This window comes from Gamsiella multidivaricata, assembly GCF_025024155.1.
Source record: "Gamsiella multidivaricata strain RSA 2152 chromosome Unknown BC939scaffold_6, whole genome shotgun sequence".
Taxonomy (NCBI): domain Eukaryota; kingdom Fungi; phylum Mortierellomycota; class Mortierellomycetes; order Mortierellales; family Mortierellaceae; genus Gamsiella; species Gamsiella multidivaricata.
This window is the reverse complement of record NW_026251714.1, coordinates 151,828-167,783: the sequence shown is the minus strand read 5'-3', so window position 1 is coordinate 167,783 and position 15,956 is coordinate 151,828. Positions and strand designations below refer to the sequence as shown.

General features: G+C 49.1%; 8 protein-coding genes across 8 annotated transcripts; 5 read left to right on the top strand and 3 right to left on the bottom strand.

The window, feature by feature from the left end:
• Positions 1-200: 200 nt before the first annotated feature.
• BC939DRAFT_392350 (rab-GTPase-TBC domain-containing protein) lies at positions 201-1,474 on the top strand (the record flags this gene model as incomplete). Its single annotated transcript, XM_051552024.1, has 4 exons — positions 201-307; positions 433-550; positions 641-732; positions 820-1,474. The coding sequence occupies 4 exons, from the start codon at positions 201-203 to the stop codon at positions 1,472-1,474; spliced, it is 972 nt and encodes a 323-aa protein (XP_051416397.1).
• Positions 1,475-1,631: 157 nt separating this feature from the next.
• BC939DRAFT_525410 (threonine synthase) lies at positions 1,632-3,692 on the bottom strand. The gene is made up of 3 exons (XM_051561312.1): positions 3,133-3,692; positions 2,191-2,947; positions 1,632-2,088 (listed from the first exon to the last, which is right to left on the bottom strand). The coding sequence occupies exons 1-3, from the start codon at positions 3,597-3,599 to the stop codon at positions 1,741-1,743; spliced, it is 1,572 nt and encodes a 523-aa protein (XP_051416396.1). The 5' UTR covers positions 3,600-3,692; the 3' UTR covers positions 1,632-1,740.
• Positions 3,693-3,806: 114 nt separating this feature from the next.
• On the top strand, positions 3,807-4,538 carry BC939DRAFT_438501 (putative membrane-associated protein). Its single transcript, XM_051553847.1, has 3 exons — positions 3,807-3,965; positions 4,143-4,256; positions 4,386-4,538. The coding sequence occupies exons 1-3, from the start codon at positions 3,884-3,886 to the stop codon at positions 4,415-4,417; spliced, it is 228 nt and encodes a 75-aa protein (XP_051416395.1). The 5' UTR covers positions 3,807-3,883; the 3' UTR covers positions 4,418-4,538.
• A 315-nt stretch (positions 4,539-4,853) lies between these two features.
• BC939DRAFT_387031 (RlpA-like double-psi beta-barrel-protein domain-containing protein-containing protein) lies at positions 4,854-5,144 on the bottom strand (the record flags this gene model as incomplete). Its single annotated transcript, XM_051551832.1, has 1 exon — positions 4,854-5,144. A coding segment is annotated over one exon (291 nt), but the record flags the coding sequence as incomplete, so codon positions are not given.
• A 1,709-nt stretch (positions 5,145-6,853) lies between these two features.
• On the top strand, positions 6,854-8,055 carry BC939DRAFT_438499 (uncharacterized protein). The gene is made up of 4 exons (XM_051553846.1): positions 6,854-7,057; positions 7,144-7,231; positions 7,324-7,401; positions 7,480-8,055. Exons 1-4 carry the CDS (start codon positions 7,001-7,003, stop codon positions 7,833-7,835), a joined length of 579 nt encoding a protein of 192 aa, XP_051416393.1. The 5' UTR covers positions 6,854-7,000; the 3' UTR covers positions 7,836-8,055.
• BC939DRAFT_438493 (uncharacterized protein) lies at positions 8,043-10,372 on the top strand. The gene is made up of 6 exons (XM_051553845.1): positions 8,043-8,394; positions 8,498-8,561; positions 8,648-8,688; positions 8,782-8,886; positions 8,962-10,063; positions 10,167-10,372. Exons 1-6 carry the CDS (start codon positions 8,274-8,276, stop codon positions 10,249-10,251), a joined length of 1,518 nt encoding a protein of 505 aa, XP_051416392.1. The 5' UTR covers positions 8,043-8,273; the 3' UTR covers positions 10,252-10,372.
• Positions 10,373-10,402: 30 nt separating this feature from the next.
• Positions 10,403-12,797, bottom strand: BC939DRAFT_525406 (uncharacterized protein; the record flags this gene model as incomplete). The annotated part of the gene is made up of 3 exons (XM_051561311.1): positions 12,411-12,797; positions 10,943-12,326; positions 10,403-10,768 (listed from the first exon to the last, which is right to left on the bottom strand). The coding sequence occupies exons 1-3, from the start codon at positions 12,434-12,436 to the stop codon at positions 10,406-10,408; spliced, it is 1,773 nt and encodes a 590-aa protein (XP_051416391.1). The 5' UTR covers positions 12,437-12,797.
• A 2,421-nt stretch (positions 12,798-15,218) lies between these two features.
• BC939DRAFT_438473 (uncharacterized protein) lies at positions 15,219-15,955 on the top strand. The gene is made up of 2 exons (XM_051553844.1): positions 15,219-15,393; positions 15,492-15,955. The coding sequence occupies exons 1-2, from the start codon at positions 15,298-15,300 to the stop codon at positions 15,900-15,902; spliced, it is 507 nt and encodes a 168-aa protein (XP_051416390.1). The 5' UTR covers positions 15,219-15,297; the 3' UTR covers positions 15,903-15,955.
• Position 15,956: the final 1 nt, after the last annotated feature.

Sequence of the window (15,956 nt, the reverse complement as noted above, 5' to 3'; positions counted from 1 at the left end):
TCAAGGTCCTTCATGACTCTGTGCAGATGACACAGAAGGAGAAATGGGACGCCTTTTTGCGCAAGCGCAGGAGGCGTGTTCATTTGGGCGAGACCAACGGAGGAGCCCTTGCGAATATGTCGAGCACCAATCTGAGTACGCCATTGTTTGGGAATTTGATGCAATCGTTGGAGGAGCAGGAGCAGGATGACGAGGATACTATGTATTGGACAAGCGTTTGCCTGATCGGGATCGCGACCATTGGCAAGGGTTCGGATTGGGAGGAATTCCGCGACCTGGTTCGTGGAGGTATCCCTATCACATACCGGTATGCTCAGCAGGAGTTCGATCGCGCTGCTTATTGTTTCTATGGATAGTTTCCTTCTTTTTTTTTGGTTGCGCGGAGCAGCTCACGTTTGTTTCTCTGCTGTGTATGTGCTGTTGATGATATAGAAACAAGATCTGGCAAGAAGTCTCGGGAGCACTGGACATGCGACAACCTGGATATTACAAGGAGCTGCTGTCGAGGAAAGATCCTGAGGCATGCCAGTGTTGGGGAGACATCGAGCTGGTAATAGTCATGCACACATGCATAGCACACATGGATGTTGTCCGTACTTTATACGGATCGACTAAACCACTACCGTAAATTGTCAAATAGGATCTGCATCGCACCTTTCCAACGAATGTTTTGTTTGGTCCGGGCGGCCATGGTATCGAGAAACTGAAGAACATTCTCCTCGCCTACAGTCTGTAAGTCCAAATTTTGCGTGACAATCACCTCCATGAACAAGACGGGGGCTCCTATTCTGATTTGCATGTTATTTCTCCGCCGATTAGCCATAATCCAACCGTAGGCTACTGTCAGGGCATGAACCTCCTTGCGGGCACCCTTCTCCTGACCAACAACGCCGAGGAAGAAGCATTCTGGCTCCTGACCTCCATGCTCGGTCGCCACCTGCCCGAAGATTACTTTACGCAACAACTCCTCTCCCCTCAAGCGGACCAAAGAGTGCTTAGAGAACTCGTCCAGGAGATCATGCCGCGGCTCTACGCACACTTTGAAGAGATGCATGTGGACGTCACCGCCGTAACCTTCAGCTGGTTCCTGACCCTATTCACGGACTGTCTCCCTGTGGAAACGCTACTCCGGGTCTGGGATATCTTCTTTGTCGAGGGCATGATCATCGTGTTCAAGGTCGCGCTCGCGATCCTGTGGATGAACGAGAAGGAGATTATGAAGTGTCGGAACGGTGCGGCGGTGTACTGCTACATGAAACAGATGACCCTCAGCATGCACCAGCCCGACAAGTTGATCAAAGTCGCCTTCACTACATTGAAATCCTATATCCAGCCAGAGAAGATCGAAGCCAAGCGACAGCGGCACCAGAAAAGCGTCAGACAGGAGCTGATTCAGGAGCAGCAGCTCATCAAGGCGAGAACCTTTGTGTGCGCGTCTCCACCTACCGACAAGAAGAAAACGCTCCAGAACTGAGGGAGCCACACTCCACCAAACACAGCTCCACTCACCCATCTTAATCTATCTATGTAAATAATTTCGCTCTTTTTTTTTCTTCTGTTCTTTGTATTATAGTCCAATTGCTACCATATCCTTCCTTGATCACAAAATAAATGACTCTCGGTTGTATTATCGTTCATGTTCGTATACATGAATCAGGAAATGAAACGAGCCATCTCAGTTCGCTTTATATATAGTGTTGCAATTTGGAGCTGATACTGAGAGTCTAAATGGGTGTTGTCTTAATGGGAGAGCTGCTTCTCGATGACCTCGATCACAAGGGCCTCCTCAGCTCTTGGGATCTTAGTGACTCTGCGCTCGGCGGTCATCAGTCCGTCAAACTCCTTGGGCAAAACCTTCTTGAAGAATTCCTCAAACAGAACGCCCTCCTGATCCTTTAATGCCATCTGTACCGCCTCCGAGAACTTGGCGGGGTGAGCGGTCGAGAGCGCAATGACGATGTTCTGAGAGTTGGTCTTGGGAACAATGGTTTGTGCGGCAGTGACACCGACGGCGGTGTGAGGATCCATCACGTATTGTGCCAGTGAGGCGTCCTGAGGGAAGCTGTATTCGCGGATCGTAGCGAGGGTCTATTTCCAAAAAAAAAGAGGGATATATTAGTATCGATGCATTGCTTCGCCCAAATTCTGGGTTTAGGTATTCTGTGTGTTGTCCAAGTGAATTATCCTTACCTCCTTATCAGAAACGTGTCCAGCATCAAAGATGCGCTTGGCCTCTGCCAGGACCTGGGCACCAGTATCGAAACGTCCCTTCTGCTTCAGATCGACCATCCAGCCGTTGACGATCTCTCCAGCCTTGACATCCTTCTCCGACTCTGGTACGCTGGCGTCGACAGCAGCATCGCGGGCCAAGTAGAAGAGCAGGCGCTCAAAATTGGAGCTCACAACAATATCCATGGCCGGGCTGAGGGTCTCGAGCACACCGCCATCATCACCGACAATCTTTTCGCAGACGCCCGAGCAGAAGAATCTGTATAGGATATCGTTTGCGTTCGTCGCGACCAACAACTTGGATGTGGGGAGACCCATCTGATGAGCGTAGTAGCCAGCGAGAATGTCACCAAAGTTGCCGGTGGGAACCGAGTAGGTGATATGGATGTTCTTGGCCTCATCTGATCCGGGTGTGATGTTGAGTGTGCGGAGGAGGGAGAAGTACGAGTAGAAGTAGTAGACGGTCTGGGCGAGGATACGAGCCCAGTTGATGGAATTGACGGCACCGAGGTTGTATTTGCTCATGAAGTCCTTGTTGGCGAACAGACCCTTGACGATATCCTGGCAGTCGTCAAAGGTGCCCTTGACGGAGATGTTGTGGACATTGCTGTCGAGGACCGTCGTCATCTGAGCCTCCTGGATAGGGCTAACCCTGCCCGTGGGGAAGAGGATGAAAACGTCGAGATCCTGCTTGTTACGGAGACCATAGATAGCCGCACTGCAGACGTGAATCGATAGTATTGGAATGGAATGTAAACATATAAAGTTATTAGTCACAGCGCACTTTGTATTAGTTGCACAAAATAGCATGGATCGATCCAACGATTTCTTTTAAAATTGCCTATCAAATTAAAACGTTCGGCACCAAGAAAGAGTCATAAGATAAAAAAAAAGTCTCCGTACCTGCCAGTGTCGCCGCTCGTAGCGCCGACAACGGTGATCTTGTGTCTGTCCGCATCGTTCTCGATGCCAGCATTCTTGCGCTTCAAAAAGTACTCGAAGAGGTTACCGACAAACTGAAGAGCAACGTCTTTGAAGGCGAAGGTCGGGCCATGGAACAGCTCGAGGATGTAGAGACCGTCCTTGACCTGGTGCAGCGGGGTGATATTCTTGTGGCGGAAGGTCGAGTAGGATCTGTCGATAAGCTCCTTCAGATCGTGCCTTGGAATCTCGGCCTCGTCAATGTAAAGGGAGAGAACCTCGAGGGCCAACTCCTGGAAGGACAGCGATGCCCACTTTGTCAAAAAGTCAGAGGGTGCCTGAGGGATCGACTCGGGGATAAAGAGACCACCGTCGGGGGAGAGACCGGCGAGGACAGCTTGCTCAAAGGTGTAGTTTGTGGCCTTGCCACGGGTGGATTTGTACTGCATGGCTAACAATGGCTGTGTGGGTGGAGGAGGAGTTGAGGGTCGAGGGTCGAGGGTATGAAGAGGGAAGCAGAGCAGAAGAGCGAAAGTGAAGAGCTTGACTCAGACCAGTCAAAAGAGGGCCCAAGATAAAGATCCGCTGGGACCAGTAATACTTGAGTGTCACATGACATGTAGACACGGCTATCGCCCTTGCAGAGCACCCAACCTTGGTCTTGCTTTGTGGCATCAGCACCTCGATCGACTTCATTCACTTCCACGCTCAACACACACAACCGTTACAAGATATGGAGCCATCACAGGACTTTACTAGTTTCTTGCTCGGCAGACCCGTTATCGTCAAGCTCAATTCAGGAGTCGATTATAGAGGTACACACCATGTCTTGACTTGGCATCGTGATGTGCCATGGGCTTTTACATAACGACCATTGATTTGCGAGTTGAACAAGCTCTTGTAGCTAGGCTGCGTACCCGAGACTCAGTGCTGGTGGTATCAATGTCTCCATATCAACTCACAATGTTCTGCCATCGATCGCGTTCCATTAGGAATTCTTGCCTGCTTGGACGGATATATGAACATTGCACTGGAGCAAACGGAGGAATACGTCAACGGCCAATTGAAGAACAAGTACGGCGACACGTTCATTCGCGGAAACAATGGCAAGTTTTTGACAGCACGAAATCTGACCATCTCTTGCTCAATTGGATTCTGATATCAAGGACTTGTATCCTTGAGTGCAACCTCATCTTACACGTCGTACGCCTTTCTCTTTTTTTCATGTCATTTAGTTTTGTATATCTCGACTGCAAAGGGAACATAGAATGGCGAATGATGGGTCATCTCAAAGGACAAGACGTCAATCAGATTGAAGACAACAGACTAAGCCCGTTACCCCAACAATCAACACGTTGTACACTTGCAATAAACACCTGTAGAAAACACCACTGTTTCCATGCACTGGATGATCAATTGATAAGGGCGGGAGACAACAGAAACCATCTCAATTTGTTGTTGAAGAATCTGCGCAGGAGAGAACTAAGGACTGGTGCAGGCTGGGACAGGCTGGGACTGAATATACTGAAAACGCGATGGAAAACACCTTGTCGACTTTCCCAGTTTTCATGTGCAAAGAGAAAATGTGAATGGACTTTTATTATATGTGTGAGCTGTAATATACAAATGCGCGTGGATTTATGAGATATGTAGATGAGATGCAATGTCGAAAAACGCACCAGGCGATTTCTGCTTCAGACAAAGGACCACTCGAGATTGAGTACACCCTTGGACATGGGGGCTAACTTTTTGAACGCGCCTTGGGACAGATCCAGCTGACCATGGCTGCAGTAACGATGAGGACATGTATCGACGACCTTGACAACGACGCTCTTGGACGAACCCTTGGTCTTGACACGGATCTTTTGTCCGCACTTGGAACCCTTACCCCGCATCCGACCCATCTGTGCCTCGTTAAGTGCAACGATCATGTCCTTCTGAGAGAATTTCTTTCCGCAAGAGCCCGTGGTGTCGCTGAACCAAGTGCCGCGGCCACGGAAGGTCTTGCTAGTGCTCTTCTTGCTAGTGCTCTTCTTGCTAGTGCTCTTCTTGCTAGTGCTCTTCTTGCTAGTGCTCTTGCTGCTGAGGGTCTGGTACTTGTTCACCGTGGTCACAATCGCAGGCTTCTCGGCGACAGGCACTTCAATCAGCTCCCAGTCGATGGCAACGAGACCCGAGTCGGCAAACTGCTCGATAGCTGACTTGGTGAAATCAAGAGAAGTGTCATCGCACTCGAGGCAAATATCGACGACCTTGAACGTGTAGTGCTTAGAGGGCTCCTCCTTGAGGTTGACTTTGACGTGCTTGCCGCAGACATCGGTTCCGTCCTCGACACTGCCGAACATAGCAGCACTGACCGCAGCAACGGGCTCATCGATTGAGTACTCGATCTCAGGGCATGCGTGGCGCTGGTCGTCGTAATAGGTGGCATAGCCAGAATAGGTTGTGTTCAGCTGCACTACTACACTGGTGGAGTTAGCGGGCATAGAGTCATAAGGGGCTGCGACGGCGCCCAGGAGAGATGTGGCCAGGATGGCGAAGGAAGCGATAGGAGTCATGGCAGTGAGATTGAGTATGGGTGAAGTTGAAGGAACAGCTGCAACTAGTGGTCAGGTAGTGGTGCGAACATAGGGACGCTTTTATAATCAACTTCATCCCAGCAGCAGTTCTATAGCTAATAGTACCCTGATCATCTGTATTACTCAAGGCAATACTATCCTAGGCTTGAGGAACTTACAGAATGAAGTCAATACGAATAAGGTATATTACAAACCAGGGGCATGGACCTGAGCCTGGACTAGACTGACAGCGGTGTTTCCTTGGGGCGGTGTAGAGGCCGTTGATACCCAGATACACTGTGTTAAGTCACTCATATCGTTTACCAAGGGTATACGGAAGGAAGATCTGCTAGTCTCTAGGCTGGTTTATCTCCTGCTGCGAGACAACAAACAAGGCGCTATGAACCATCGACGCGAGACGATGACTTTGATGCAGGTCACCATCAGACCATCTTCTTCCCTGTAGTCTAAGGCTGATTCTGAAAATCATCATTAGTGATCATTTTCTTCCTCCGATCCGATTTGACTTTCAGGCACCCAGCCCTAGGCTGATTACTCTGGAACAGACAGATATTTCCCCGTGAGACCAATAGCGAATCTCCTCTGTCCGTTCCATTTCGCGGGCATTCTTCAAAGAAAGAAGAAAAAAGTCATCGCGTGTTTGCAATGCAATGATGACAAAGCCGGAGAGAGTGGGTCAGGAGCTCCGTTGACAGCTCATTATCAACACCGGGGCGTATTATGAACTGCGATTATTGCACGTATACTTCGAAGGCGGAAGAAGCAGAGATGACCCAGGCAAATCACGAAATGCAGGGACCGCTAGGCTTCGCGTCATGGATCAAGAGGGAGGGCGGGTTGCACAGCCTTTTCCTAGTAAAAATAGAGCTAAGGACACAGACCCGTCCTACGCGTGTGTTTCCCGTAATCCATGAGAAGTGGCCCAGTCTTCTGAGCGCGTTGCCGATTTGTTTATGTTGACCTATGATGCGACAGCTCTTGCTACCCCTGAATGTTGCTATGCTACGCGCATATGTCAAGAAAGCCTTTGCATGAATATTGGCCATGGTATGGTACACTCTCTCCCGCATTGCCGATTGATGCACGTGTGCTATTGCAATTTTAGTTGGCGAGGGTGATTCCATCACTCCATTCCTTCATTCCTTCCGGCTGGTGGTTGTCCCATTCCCTTCTTTCTCGCCATTCCTTTTCGATTTTCTCCTTTGTCTCTTGCTTTCTCTCATATACCCCTCTGGCTTTTTATTTTCTCACGGTGTTCGATTGCTATTTAAATGGGCTCTACCATCAGCTACCAACCGGCTTCGCCAGACCATGAACACTACCGAACCGTAAGCTGCAAAGGTACAAACATACGAAGGTTCTCCTCTCCGTGGAAACGCTCAATTGACAGGTATTTCATTACATGAATTTGTAGATGGCACGAAAGAGTGCTATGATGCGTCATGAATGCAGCCAGCAATCACAAGTAGCCTACTTATCAGGCAACGGCGCCAGGGCAAAAGGTATGGACAGCAGCCTAAAAAACATATCCCGTCATACATGCCTATACTCTGTCCCTGGCCTCCGTTGCTCATGAACACTACCAATTCTGTAGAGCTCTCCTTGAAATCCAAGGAACATGGACTCGAAATGGACCGCTACAATAATATGGCTAGAGACATCGTCTTCAGAGGTACAGGCACATAAAATTGGTGTAATTTTTGTTTCCGCAACGAGGCAGGTGCCCTAAACACCTCCACTTCACTTTTAGTCAATAATTCTTCCCGGCCATCGAACGAGCTGGACCTGCATGGTCTTAAGGTCCGAGAGGCATTGGACATCACCCGCGAGCGTCTGAACAGGTTCATCAAGAACAAGGAGCCGAACCTAATCATCATTGTCGGCCGAGGCAAGAATTCTCTGAACGGTGTCGCGAAAATCAAGCCAGCGGTCATCGAGCTTGTGACCCAGTTTCGCATCAAGGCTACGCCCAACAAACCTAACCAAGGGTGTGTTTATATCGAACCCCTGCCTGGCAACGAGGGATACGACTTTTCCTGGATCGATGGATTCTTCAAGGGATTTCTCCAGAAACTGTCCGCGCTTTTTTTCGGTTCATCGAAATGAGAACTGCCGTGCCTCTTTCAGTCCTCCTCATCATGCGGTTGTGAAATTGAGCAGAGTGGCAATGCTATGCTTGTATATTATGTTTTTAGATACCCGCCTCTGCTTGGTATCGTTGTAAAAAGAATCTGCATTGGAGTAAATAAATGAAGGGCCTTCGATCGTCCTATTTATGTGTTACAGAAGCAACTGCGTTTTTTTTTTTGCCAAGGCGAAGCTGCTTGTCGCTTGAGAGCGATCCCTAAATATTGCTTCGGTTGGCGCACAGCCCAGTGGGACCCTCTTCCCCCCAACATTGTCGTGTCACAATTTGTAGCTGGGCCTGTCTTCGCAATCGATTCATCACTCGCCCATTCTAATCCACAACCCCTCTCATCCACATCCAACCCTACGGTGATCGTTCAGGGAAGAAGCACCAACAAACAAGGGACCCAGCTGGAAATGTCCACTGCACCAGGGCTCGCCCATTCTGTGCCTCCCCTCCAGACTGGCTCTAAGTGCTGTTCGCGATGCGGAAAGGACTTTCACCTCTTTCGCCAAAAAAAGCACTGCTACAACTGCGGTACGTATCCAGAACGAGTGACTAGCAGCTCCTTGCCAACTAAGGACGATCTGTCATCCATATTATTCATTATTCTTACAACGTCATACTTTTCGTCCTCCAGGATCTCTTGTCTGCGAGAGCTGCAGCAACTACAGGGCGAGGCTGCCCCAGTTCGGCTACGTTGAGTAAGAGCAATGAATCGGCCACAGCCCAGACGACGCGATCGAATGAGGAGCCAGTTCTAACATATCACTGAAAAAAAAACTCATAGAGAGGTTCGCTGTTGTGCTTACTGCGCGCACTTTTTGCAAGGTATGAAAGAATCTTTTTTATTTCCATGTCTAAAATGATTCTGTGAGCTCTGGCCTCGATGTAACAATATGTCCCAATTCTGCTTACCAATAGTGTCAAAGATGGATTACGCAGCGCTATCGAAACTGAATATCAAGACGCTGCGAGGATATCTTCTATCTTACAATATACCAACTCAGGGCATGCTGGAGAAACAGGGTCAGTACTATTGTCAGGGACATCGACATTGCTCTGCCGGTGAGCCTTCCATCTAACCATTACCTATCGCTCTAGACCTGGTTCGAGCTATTCAGAGCCACAAGCCCATTCCGGAGGCATCGGAGGTGTACTTTCGACGACATCTCCCGCCCACTCCAGACAAGTCGTCTTCGTTTTTCGAAGAACTAACAGGCATTGGCCGATCTGATTCGCCTTCGGGATCTTCGCAGGGATCGTCGTCGTCCAACTCTGGGGAAGGCTGGTCATGGGATGTCGACAAATTCTTTTCGAAACTCTTTGGCGGGGACGATCGACAGTCCAATTCATCAGGTCGGACAAGGCAGAGCCGTTCCCACTCGCAACCGCACCCACCTCAGCAAACACAGCCTCAGCCCTACACTCAGCCCCAACAACAGCGTCAGTCTCGACCCGCCCCAGCGGATTACAGACCACAGCCCCAGGTACCTCGACCAGCAAATGCAGGAGCAACACACCCCAATGTATCCTATCAACATCCAGGATTCTCATACAGGACACCTGCATACGATCCGCCTCCAATTCGAACGTCTATACAGAGACCAAGCAGTCATCCGCAGACTTTCAATACGTCATGGACACCTCAACCTTCCCGACCCACAGTGGCGACCAGCGTTCCACGAACTACCTCAGCCTCTCGGCCTCCACCTTCACCAGCACAAAGCATGCCAAGAACTGTACCAACACCAAGGCCCTCAGCAGCAACCAGCGCACCACGGGCTCCATCAACCCCTAGGACTACACCAGTTGCCAGTAGTGCACCATCAAGCTCCCAACGTCAGACACCTCTATCACCAACCTTGACGCTTGAGCAGCTAATGTCATCTCAGACCAATCCCTCGACACTTTCAATCAAGACCATCAAAACGATTCTGGACGACAGTTTTGTGACATATGTGGGCGTTGTTGAGAAACGGGATCTTGTAGAGAGGTTGCAAAAGCTAATTGATAACACCAGGGCAGAGCAGGAGATGGTACAGGAACAGGAGGCGGCAGCCGAGTCCAAAAAGGTTTCAGAGTCTTCCAAAGGACCGTCAGGCGGCGGCTCGAGTGAGGATGACAATTTGTGCAAGATCTGCTGCGACGCAGCACTCAACTGCGTGATGCTCAATTGCAACCATATGTCGACATGCATGGATTGGTATGTTTGTCTCATTTGGAGCGTGCTGTTGGCTAGTATAATCAATATCAGACACTGCTTGCTAACATGAGCTTCGTTTCTGTGTATACATGGTCCTTCATAGTGGAAAGCTGATCATGGAGGGCTCAAGGATGTGTCCGATATGTCGCGAATACGTTGTGCGCTTGCTTCATGTATTTCGGGCATAGAATAGGAACTAAAAAAAACGAATAAAAAGCTGAGCGAAATCCGCACATCTGCGCACCTATTACGTTACCGAAGTGGCTTCTAAGCGTCGCATACGACATGGGAAATCATCAGGGGGAGTGTGGGGGCAGCACACAAAAAAAACTAGTCTGGCTACTATTCCTCGCGGGGTCGGCGCGTCCTCTGGAGGATCGCCATGATCTGTTCCTCCTCCTCCGAAGCCTTTCTCTTGGATGCCTTTTGGGTGCTGTCTTGGACGCTATCGAGAGTGCAGTTGTCGATGTTGCTACTGCTACTGCTGGTTCCCTCAAAAGCTTGGTGGTCCTTTTCCTCAGCGCCCCCGGTGGTCTCCGTCTTCATCCACGGATAATTTCCCTCCTCGTCTACCGGCTGCAGGTACAAAGGCCGCTGTTGGTGGAGCAGATGTCCTTGGACGGCATTCACCATGTTGTGGGCCGCCATCTCATCCCTGTGGAATGGAGTTCCACAGTCCTCGCAGAAGAGCCTTCGGATAGACACCTGGGAAACAAATGTGTGACAACGGGGGCATTTCTTGGAGCTGTAATATTAACACCAAGAACGATGTAACTAAGCGACCTGGCCTAAAGAGCGATGGCGGTGAAATGTGTGAAAGTCAATAAATGAACTATCTGTCGTAGGGACAAGAAATCGCCAGAGGAGTGAAACACTTACCAGGGGCACAAAGAATGCCAGAAAGGAGTCGTGGAGTGATGTGAGGCGCGAGCAACTGCTGAATTGACCAAGTCCAATGCCAATCACCACCATGTTCTTTTCGTCTCTTTTGGCGCCTATCGATCCCCCCACCGACCTCAGCAAACTGTTTGCGATTACCAGGTACTCCTCCTCCCGTGCACGTTGGGCATCCCATTCGTGGCTCTGGTAGAGCCTGTTCGAGCCATTGTAAAAACTGCTCAAGCGCTGCTCGACCATCTCGAGCTGCTGAACGTACTGCCCAACGCTTGCATCTGGCCCGCGGAGCGGTGGGAGGTCTGACTCAATCTCTTGGATCGATTGAGTTGCACCTTCCGGTACCACCCGTTTTTGCTCCTCTGTCCATCTTCGGAACTTGAATGTGGGTTGGTACACGGCCTTCTGGTTAACAGATATGTTGTAGTATGTCTCTGGATAGGGCGGATCCATCAAAGAGGTAGTAGAGTTCGTCCCAGGGGCGGCTGTGGAGATCAAAGAGGCAGGAGTGGCCCTGTGGGTAGTAGCGGTTGGGAAAGCAGAGGTCGCCACGACACGCCCCTTTCCTTTTTTGTCGTTGATCGGACGGTCTGTATCTGGTAGGAAGGCGCTTCCAGCTACAACATAGGCTTGACCAATATCCAGACACAAAATCTTGATTTTTTCTGGAGGGCAATGCGGCCAGAGTCGAGTGACATCGTCCTTGGTCTTTACGACATTCCGGATCTCCTGCAAGTAATAGTCGGTACCTCCAACCGTTGACGTCAGGCGAGGGGGCAAAATGGCATCTGCCAGCCTCCGATATCGAACCGCTTGCAACTCCTTCAACTTGTAGGCAGACAGCTGAAGCCTGAAGCCATTGGTGCGGAAAGATCCTGTCAGAACATATCCCTTGAGGCTGTAATTTCGAGGGTCAAAGTTGGGGTCACGGATGGCAGACAAATGGTTCCTCGCATCCAGAAGGGACATGTTGGTGATTGCGCCTCGGTATCCCAGCTTCCCTCGTTGCCGAACAGTGAGACCAGTAGGAGCGACATCTACAATAAGGCTCTTGATTAGGAACCCTGGCTCTTGATCTGGTAACCATATGGTTTTCACGTCATCCTCCGAGGAGCAGCTGGAAAATGTGACCCTTGCCAACTCCAGAATCCGAGTTTTAAGGAGCGGTCGTTTCCAGCATAAAGTGACGAGCTCTCGCTCCGAGAACGAGACAAAACCATCCTTTGCCGAAGATAGTGGGGCAATCTTCCGCCTGTTGCCGCTCGTCATGTTGAATGCCAGAAAGCTCTCCACGGCTGTCAACTTGTTATGGATCTCCAAGTCGTATCCAACTACTTCCGGTCTGCCTTTTTTTTTGCCAACCCTTGAGCTATTGTTGATAAAGCGACCATCTTGTATTAGAAAAATTCCTAATGTCATGCTACAGAATTCATTCAAAAAATACACTTGTTACCTGCTCTTGTAGTTCAATCGCTCCATTGCGATAAATACGTTTGAGCTCAGCACCCAGCTGAGTAGACACACTCCGTACTAGCTCCGAAGGTGAGAAAGGTGTACTCTGGCGTATAGTACTTGTTAGCCTTAGGGGAGTGTACAAGTTCAGCTCCCGTAATCGTCCAATGAAGCCAGTAACAAGTTTGCCAACGCCTCGATTCGTGGGAGGATTGCCCGAATAAAGGTGTCGTAGAAAGGCATAAAGGAACTGACTACTGGAACTGCCAGGTTCGCCATCGATGTCGTCGTCAGTGTGATTCTCACAGGGGTTTTTAGGGGTTTTTAGGGTTTTTTTAGGGTTTTTTAGTAAGCAGCATTTGCGATTACAAGAAGGCATACTTCCTCCAGCATCACCCTTCCCGTCTTCGTCCCCCTTCGCCTCTAGTCCAACACATATTCATGTACATATTCCGTTCAGTTTGATAGTCTATTCTGTAGACAACAATAAAATTCTATCTTTTCTTCTCCTTTCATGTCAAGTTCTTGACAACTATCACATGAGGTCGATGTTACATAGTCTTAAGGCAGACGCGAACAAGATTGCCATTTCAACCTTTAAAACGCCGATATCAGCCATCATGCATTGCCATTAACAGAGATCTATAAATTAGAGCCGTGTCTATTATGGTGCTTTCTCTTCCCGTTCCCTCTGCACTGTCAACCATGCTGCCCATTGTTCTGAGAATAAAGGACATCCTTCATTTTGCCCCTCCCGACGTCAACCCCCTGGATCCCATCACACCTTTTGCCATTCCACCTCAATCAGTCAATCCCCTGATTCTTACCTTCACTTGCCAAGAGTTTCGCGCTTTTTGGGCGCAGGAGAGGCGAGCATATGATTGGCAGTACCGAACTGCCGCCCACTCTAAATTTTACAGGCAGGACCATGAAACCCTCTTGCCCAACAGGTCCTCCCACCTTGCCACACATGCGAGTCGCCCTGGCAGAAAGCCTGAGTTTGACTGGAGCCTGCAGTACATATGCCGCCGTTGGCATAAACCAAAAGAAATCAAGAACGGAATCATTTCTGTTGGAGCAGATTGCAAGGCATCCCTCACTGTGCGGAAAATCATTGGAAAAGACGAGATTCAAGTCGAATATCATTGGGAGCATAATCGTGACACGTCTGCCACAGCACGAGCGAAATTGCCTTGCGGACAAAATGACCGAGAATGGCTCCAACAGCAGGTTGATCAAGGCCATGATTGGAAGTCGATCCAGAAGAAGTTACGTCCTGATCAAGAGTTGGTGCAAGACGTGAGTCTTCTATGTGCATGTTGTGTATGTTATTCGCCAAGATATGCCATAATCGATGCTAATTGCTCTTTTTAAATTTACTGAAGCAGATGCAAAGCGGCAATGTTATACCCCCACCTGCTCTAGCCATCAGCCAGAACGATGCTCGGGCTGCTCTTTACAGGCGGAGAATAAGGGAATCGCAGAAGGACAAGGATCTTGTGAAGAGTATCGAGCTATGGCTCCAAGCCATTAGAGAAAAGGGAGGAAAGACCCTGTTCGACCACAAACCGAGAGAGCAGGTTGATGGCTTTTTTTTGATTACCTGGTGCACATCATTTCAGCTTGAGGTATATTGTGCAAAGCGTTGTTTATTATCATCACTGAGATGCTGTAGATGCTGACAATCCGCTTTCTATATTCTTTCTTCACTATTTGCAAGATGATGGCTGACAACAACTCCATTTATTGTATGGACTTCACCCACAAGACTGTAACAAGTATCAAGAAGATATTGCTATCAGGTGGCAGCACTACTATCAAATCAGCTTATTTGTTCACGTTGCTGGTAAAGGATCGAGTTGTACAGAAAGGCATTCCAGTCGCCTTTCTGATCAGCTCTTCTGAATCACAGTACGTTGCATTTACTACCTTCTACCCCAACTTTTTTGGTGCTTCCTTATGCGACGATTGACCAGCGCCGCTATAACACATAGATATAACATTCAAGATTGGTTGCGATGGCTGACAAATGAGTGTGGTCTGAGAACAGCAGCATTCATGGTGGACTGTGCCCCAACTGAGTCTGCTGCTATCTTGAGCATATTCCCTCACACAAGGATTTTTTATTGCGACTTCCATGTCGCCCAGCTCTGGGAGAAGCATTTGAAGGAGAAGCGTTCGGTGGGTTTCTACAGCCATGTTGCTTGCTGCAATTCTCCAGAGTCACTTAGCATATTCGCAAGGTATTAACGTAACGCCTCTTACCTGTACCACTTCGGTCAATAACTGTTAGGTTGCGGAATGCATGCAGATGAGACCACTGTTGAAAGAGATTCGCAAGGCTAAGACTGCGGTGGATCAGGAGCGCCTATGGGCAGCATTTAAAAGAAAATTCCCCACAGCAACTACTTTAATCGAGTATATCGAGAATCGTTGGCTCAACGAACATGTGGAGCGCTGGATTGCATATCATAGAATGGTAAGGGTTCTTGATGTGAGCAAAGATGAACAATAGGTGGAAGGGCTCTGGAAACTGAACTTGATGCGCACACCCTGATAATAGGATGGCCAAGAAGTCACCACCAATAACTGGGTAGAATCTTGGCACAAGACCTTAAAGCAGAAACACCTGGGCCACGAACGGAACGTGCGGGCAGACTATCTGGTTTATCTTTTGGAAGGCGCAGTTGACGCGGATTTCCGCGTCGAGTATTTTAAGATCAAGAATGGATTAGCGCCACCCCCGCTTACGAAAGTAGACAAGTCAAGAAAAATGAAAGCGAAGGCGATTCCATTTGAACGCGCCTTGTGGTTGGTAACACCGTTGCTACACGAGAATAGGGTGCTTTTATAATTTAATTGCAGCAGGTAAACTGGGCTATTGAAGGATGATTATTCACATCAGCGGCTCATTTCTTCTTGTCTCCAGTTTATCGTCAAGTCGTTCCAAGTCCCCACTGTCGAATATAGTGTCCGTGTCAAGCCTACAGACGGGTTGAATGTGAATGAGCCTGAGGGACTTCTCCAGTCATGCACATGCCTCGATAACGAGAGGCGCCGAAGGCCATGTAAGCATATCTACCTTCTTGATCGGCTGTACGCGTATGTGCGAATTGACTATTACCTCCAGCCCGAGCGAGTTGTCGAGAGAGGGTTGGGCCCTGGTCACGGTGACATGCAAGATGAGGCAGCCGAACCTCCAGTCCTAGACCTTCCCGACTGGGTTCCTCCTCTTGTTAGGCAAGCTTTATACGCCCAACGAGCGATGGCGCGAGAGGAGGAAAGACGCAGGACAGAGCAACAGAAAGCAAAAGCATTTGCTGACTGCGAGAATGAAACGCATGATCTCTGGAATAGACTTGCTGTGTCTCTTACCAACAAGCAAAGAGTGTGCAGTCTGGGATATTTCCAAGATTTCGTTGCCAGCTTGAGGAGCGTGGTTCATGATTCACAAGGATTGCACACCTCTGGAGCTGGACGAAAGTGCCAGTAATAATGAGGCATGAATATAGGGAGGGCGATACATTAAGGAAGGGTTGAGGAAGAG

What these genes read in the sequence shown, in the direction of transcription:
- BC939DRAFT_525410 (XM_051561312.1), bottom strand. Translation starts at nt 3,599, where the DNA reads ATGCAGTACAAATCCACCCGTGGCAAGGCCACAAACTACACCTTTGAG. An exon ending in ACGAGCGGCGACACTGGCAG is followed by an intron (nt 2,948 to 3,132) that starts GTACGGAGACTT and finishes TCACGTCTGCAG; the next exon opens with TGCGGCTATCTATGGTCTCC. An exon ending in GACACGTTTCTGATAAGGAG is followed by an intron (nt 2,089 to 2,190) that starts GTAAGGATAATT and finishes TTTTGGAAATAG; the next exon opens with ACCCTCGCTACGATCCGCGA.
- BC939DRAFT_438501 (XM_051553847.1), top strand. Translation starts at nt 3,884, where the DNA reads ATGGAGCCATCACAGGACTTTACTAGTTTCTTGCTCGGCAGACCCGTT. An exon ending in TTCAGGAGTCGATTATAGAG is followed by an intron (nt 3,966 to 4,142) that starts GTACACACCATG and finishes GCGTTCCATTAG; the next exon opens with GAATTCTTGCCTGCTTGGAC. An exon ending in GTTCATTCGCGGAAACAATG is followed by an intron (nt 4,257 to 4,385) that starts GCAAGTTTTTGA and finishes CATGTCATTTAG; the next exon opens with TTTTGTATATCTCGACTGCA.
- BC939DRAFT_438499 (XM_051553846.1), top strand. Translation starts at nt 7,001, where the DNA reads ATGGGCTCTACCATCAGCTACCAACCGGCTTCGCCAGACCATGAACAC. An exon ending in ACCATGAACACTACCGAACC is followed by an intron (nt 7,058 to 7,143) that starts GTAAGCTGCAAA and finishes ATGAATTTGTAG; the next exon opens with ATGGCACGAAAGAGTGCTAT. An exon ending in TAGAGACATCGTCTTCAGAG is followed by an intron (nt 7,402 to 7,479) that starts GTACAGGCACAT and finishes CTTCACTTTTAG; the next exon opens with TCAATAATTCTTCCCGGCCA.
- BC939DRAFT_438493 (XM_051553845.1), top strand. Translation starts at nt 8,274, where the DNA reads ATGTCCACTGCACCAGGGCTCGCCCATTCTGTGCCTCCCCTCCAGACT. An exon ending in AAAGCACTGCTACAACTGCG is followed by an intron (nt 8,395 to 8,497) that starts GTACGTATCCAG and finishes TTCGTCCTCCAG; the next exon opens with GATCTCTTGTCTGCGAGAGC. An exon ending in CTGCGCGCACTTTTTGCAAG is followed by an intron (nt 8,689 to 8,781) that starts GTATGAAAGAAT and finishes GCTTACCAATAG; the next exon opens with TGTCAAAGATGGATTACGCA.
- BC939DRAFT_438473 (XM_051553844.1), top strand. Translation starts at nt 15,298, where the DNA reads ATGATTATTCACATCAGCGGCTCATTTCTTCTTGTCTCCAGTTTATCG. An exon ending in ATATAGTGTCCGTGTCAAGC is followed by an intron (nt 15,394 to 15,491) that starts CTACAGACGGGT and finishes AAGCATATCTAC; the next exon opens with CTTCTTGATCGGCTGTACGC.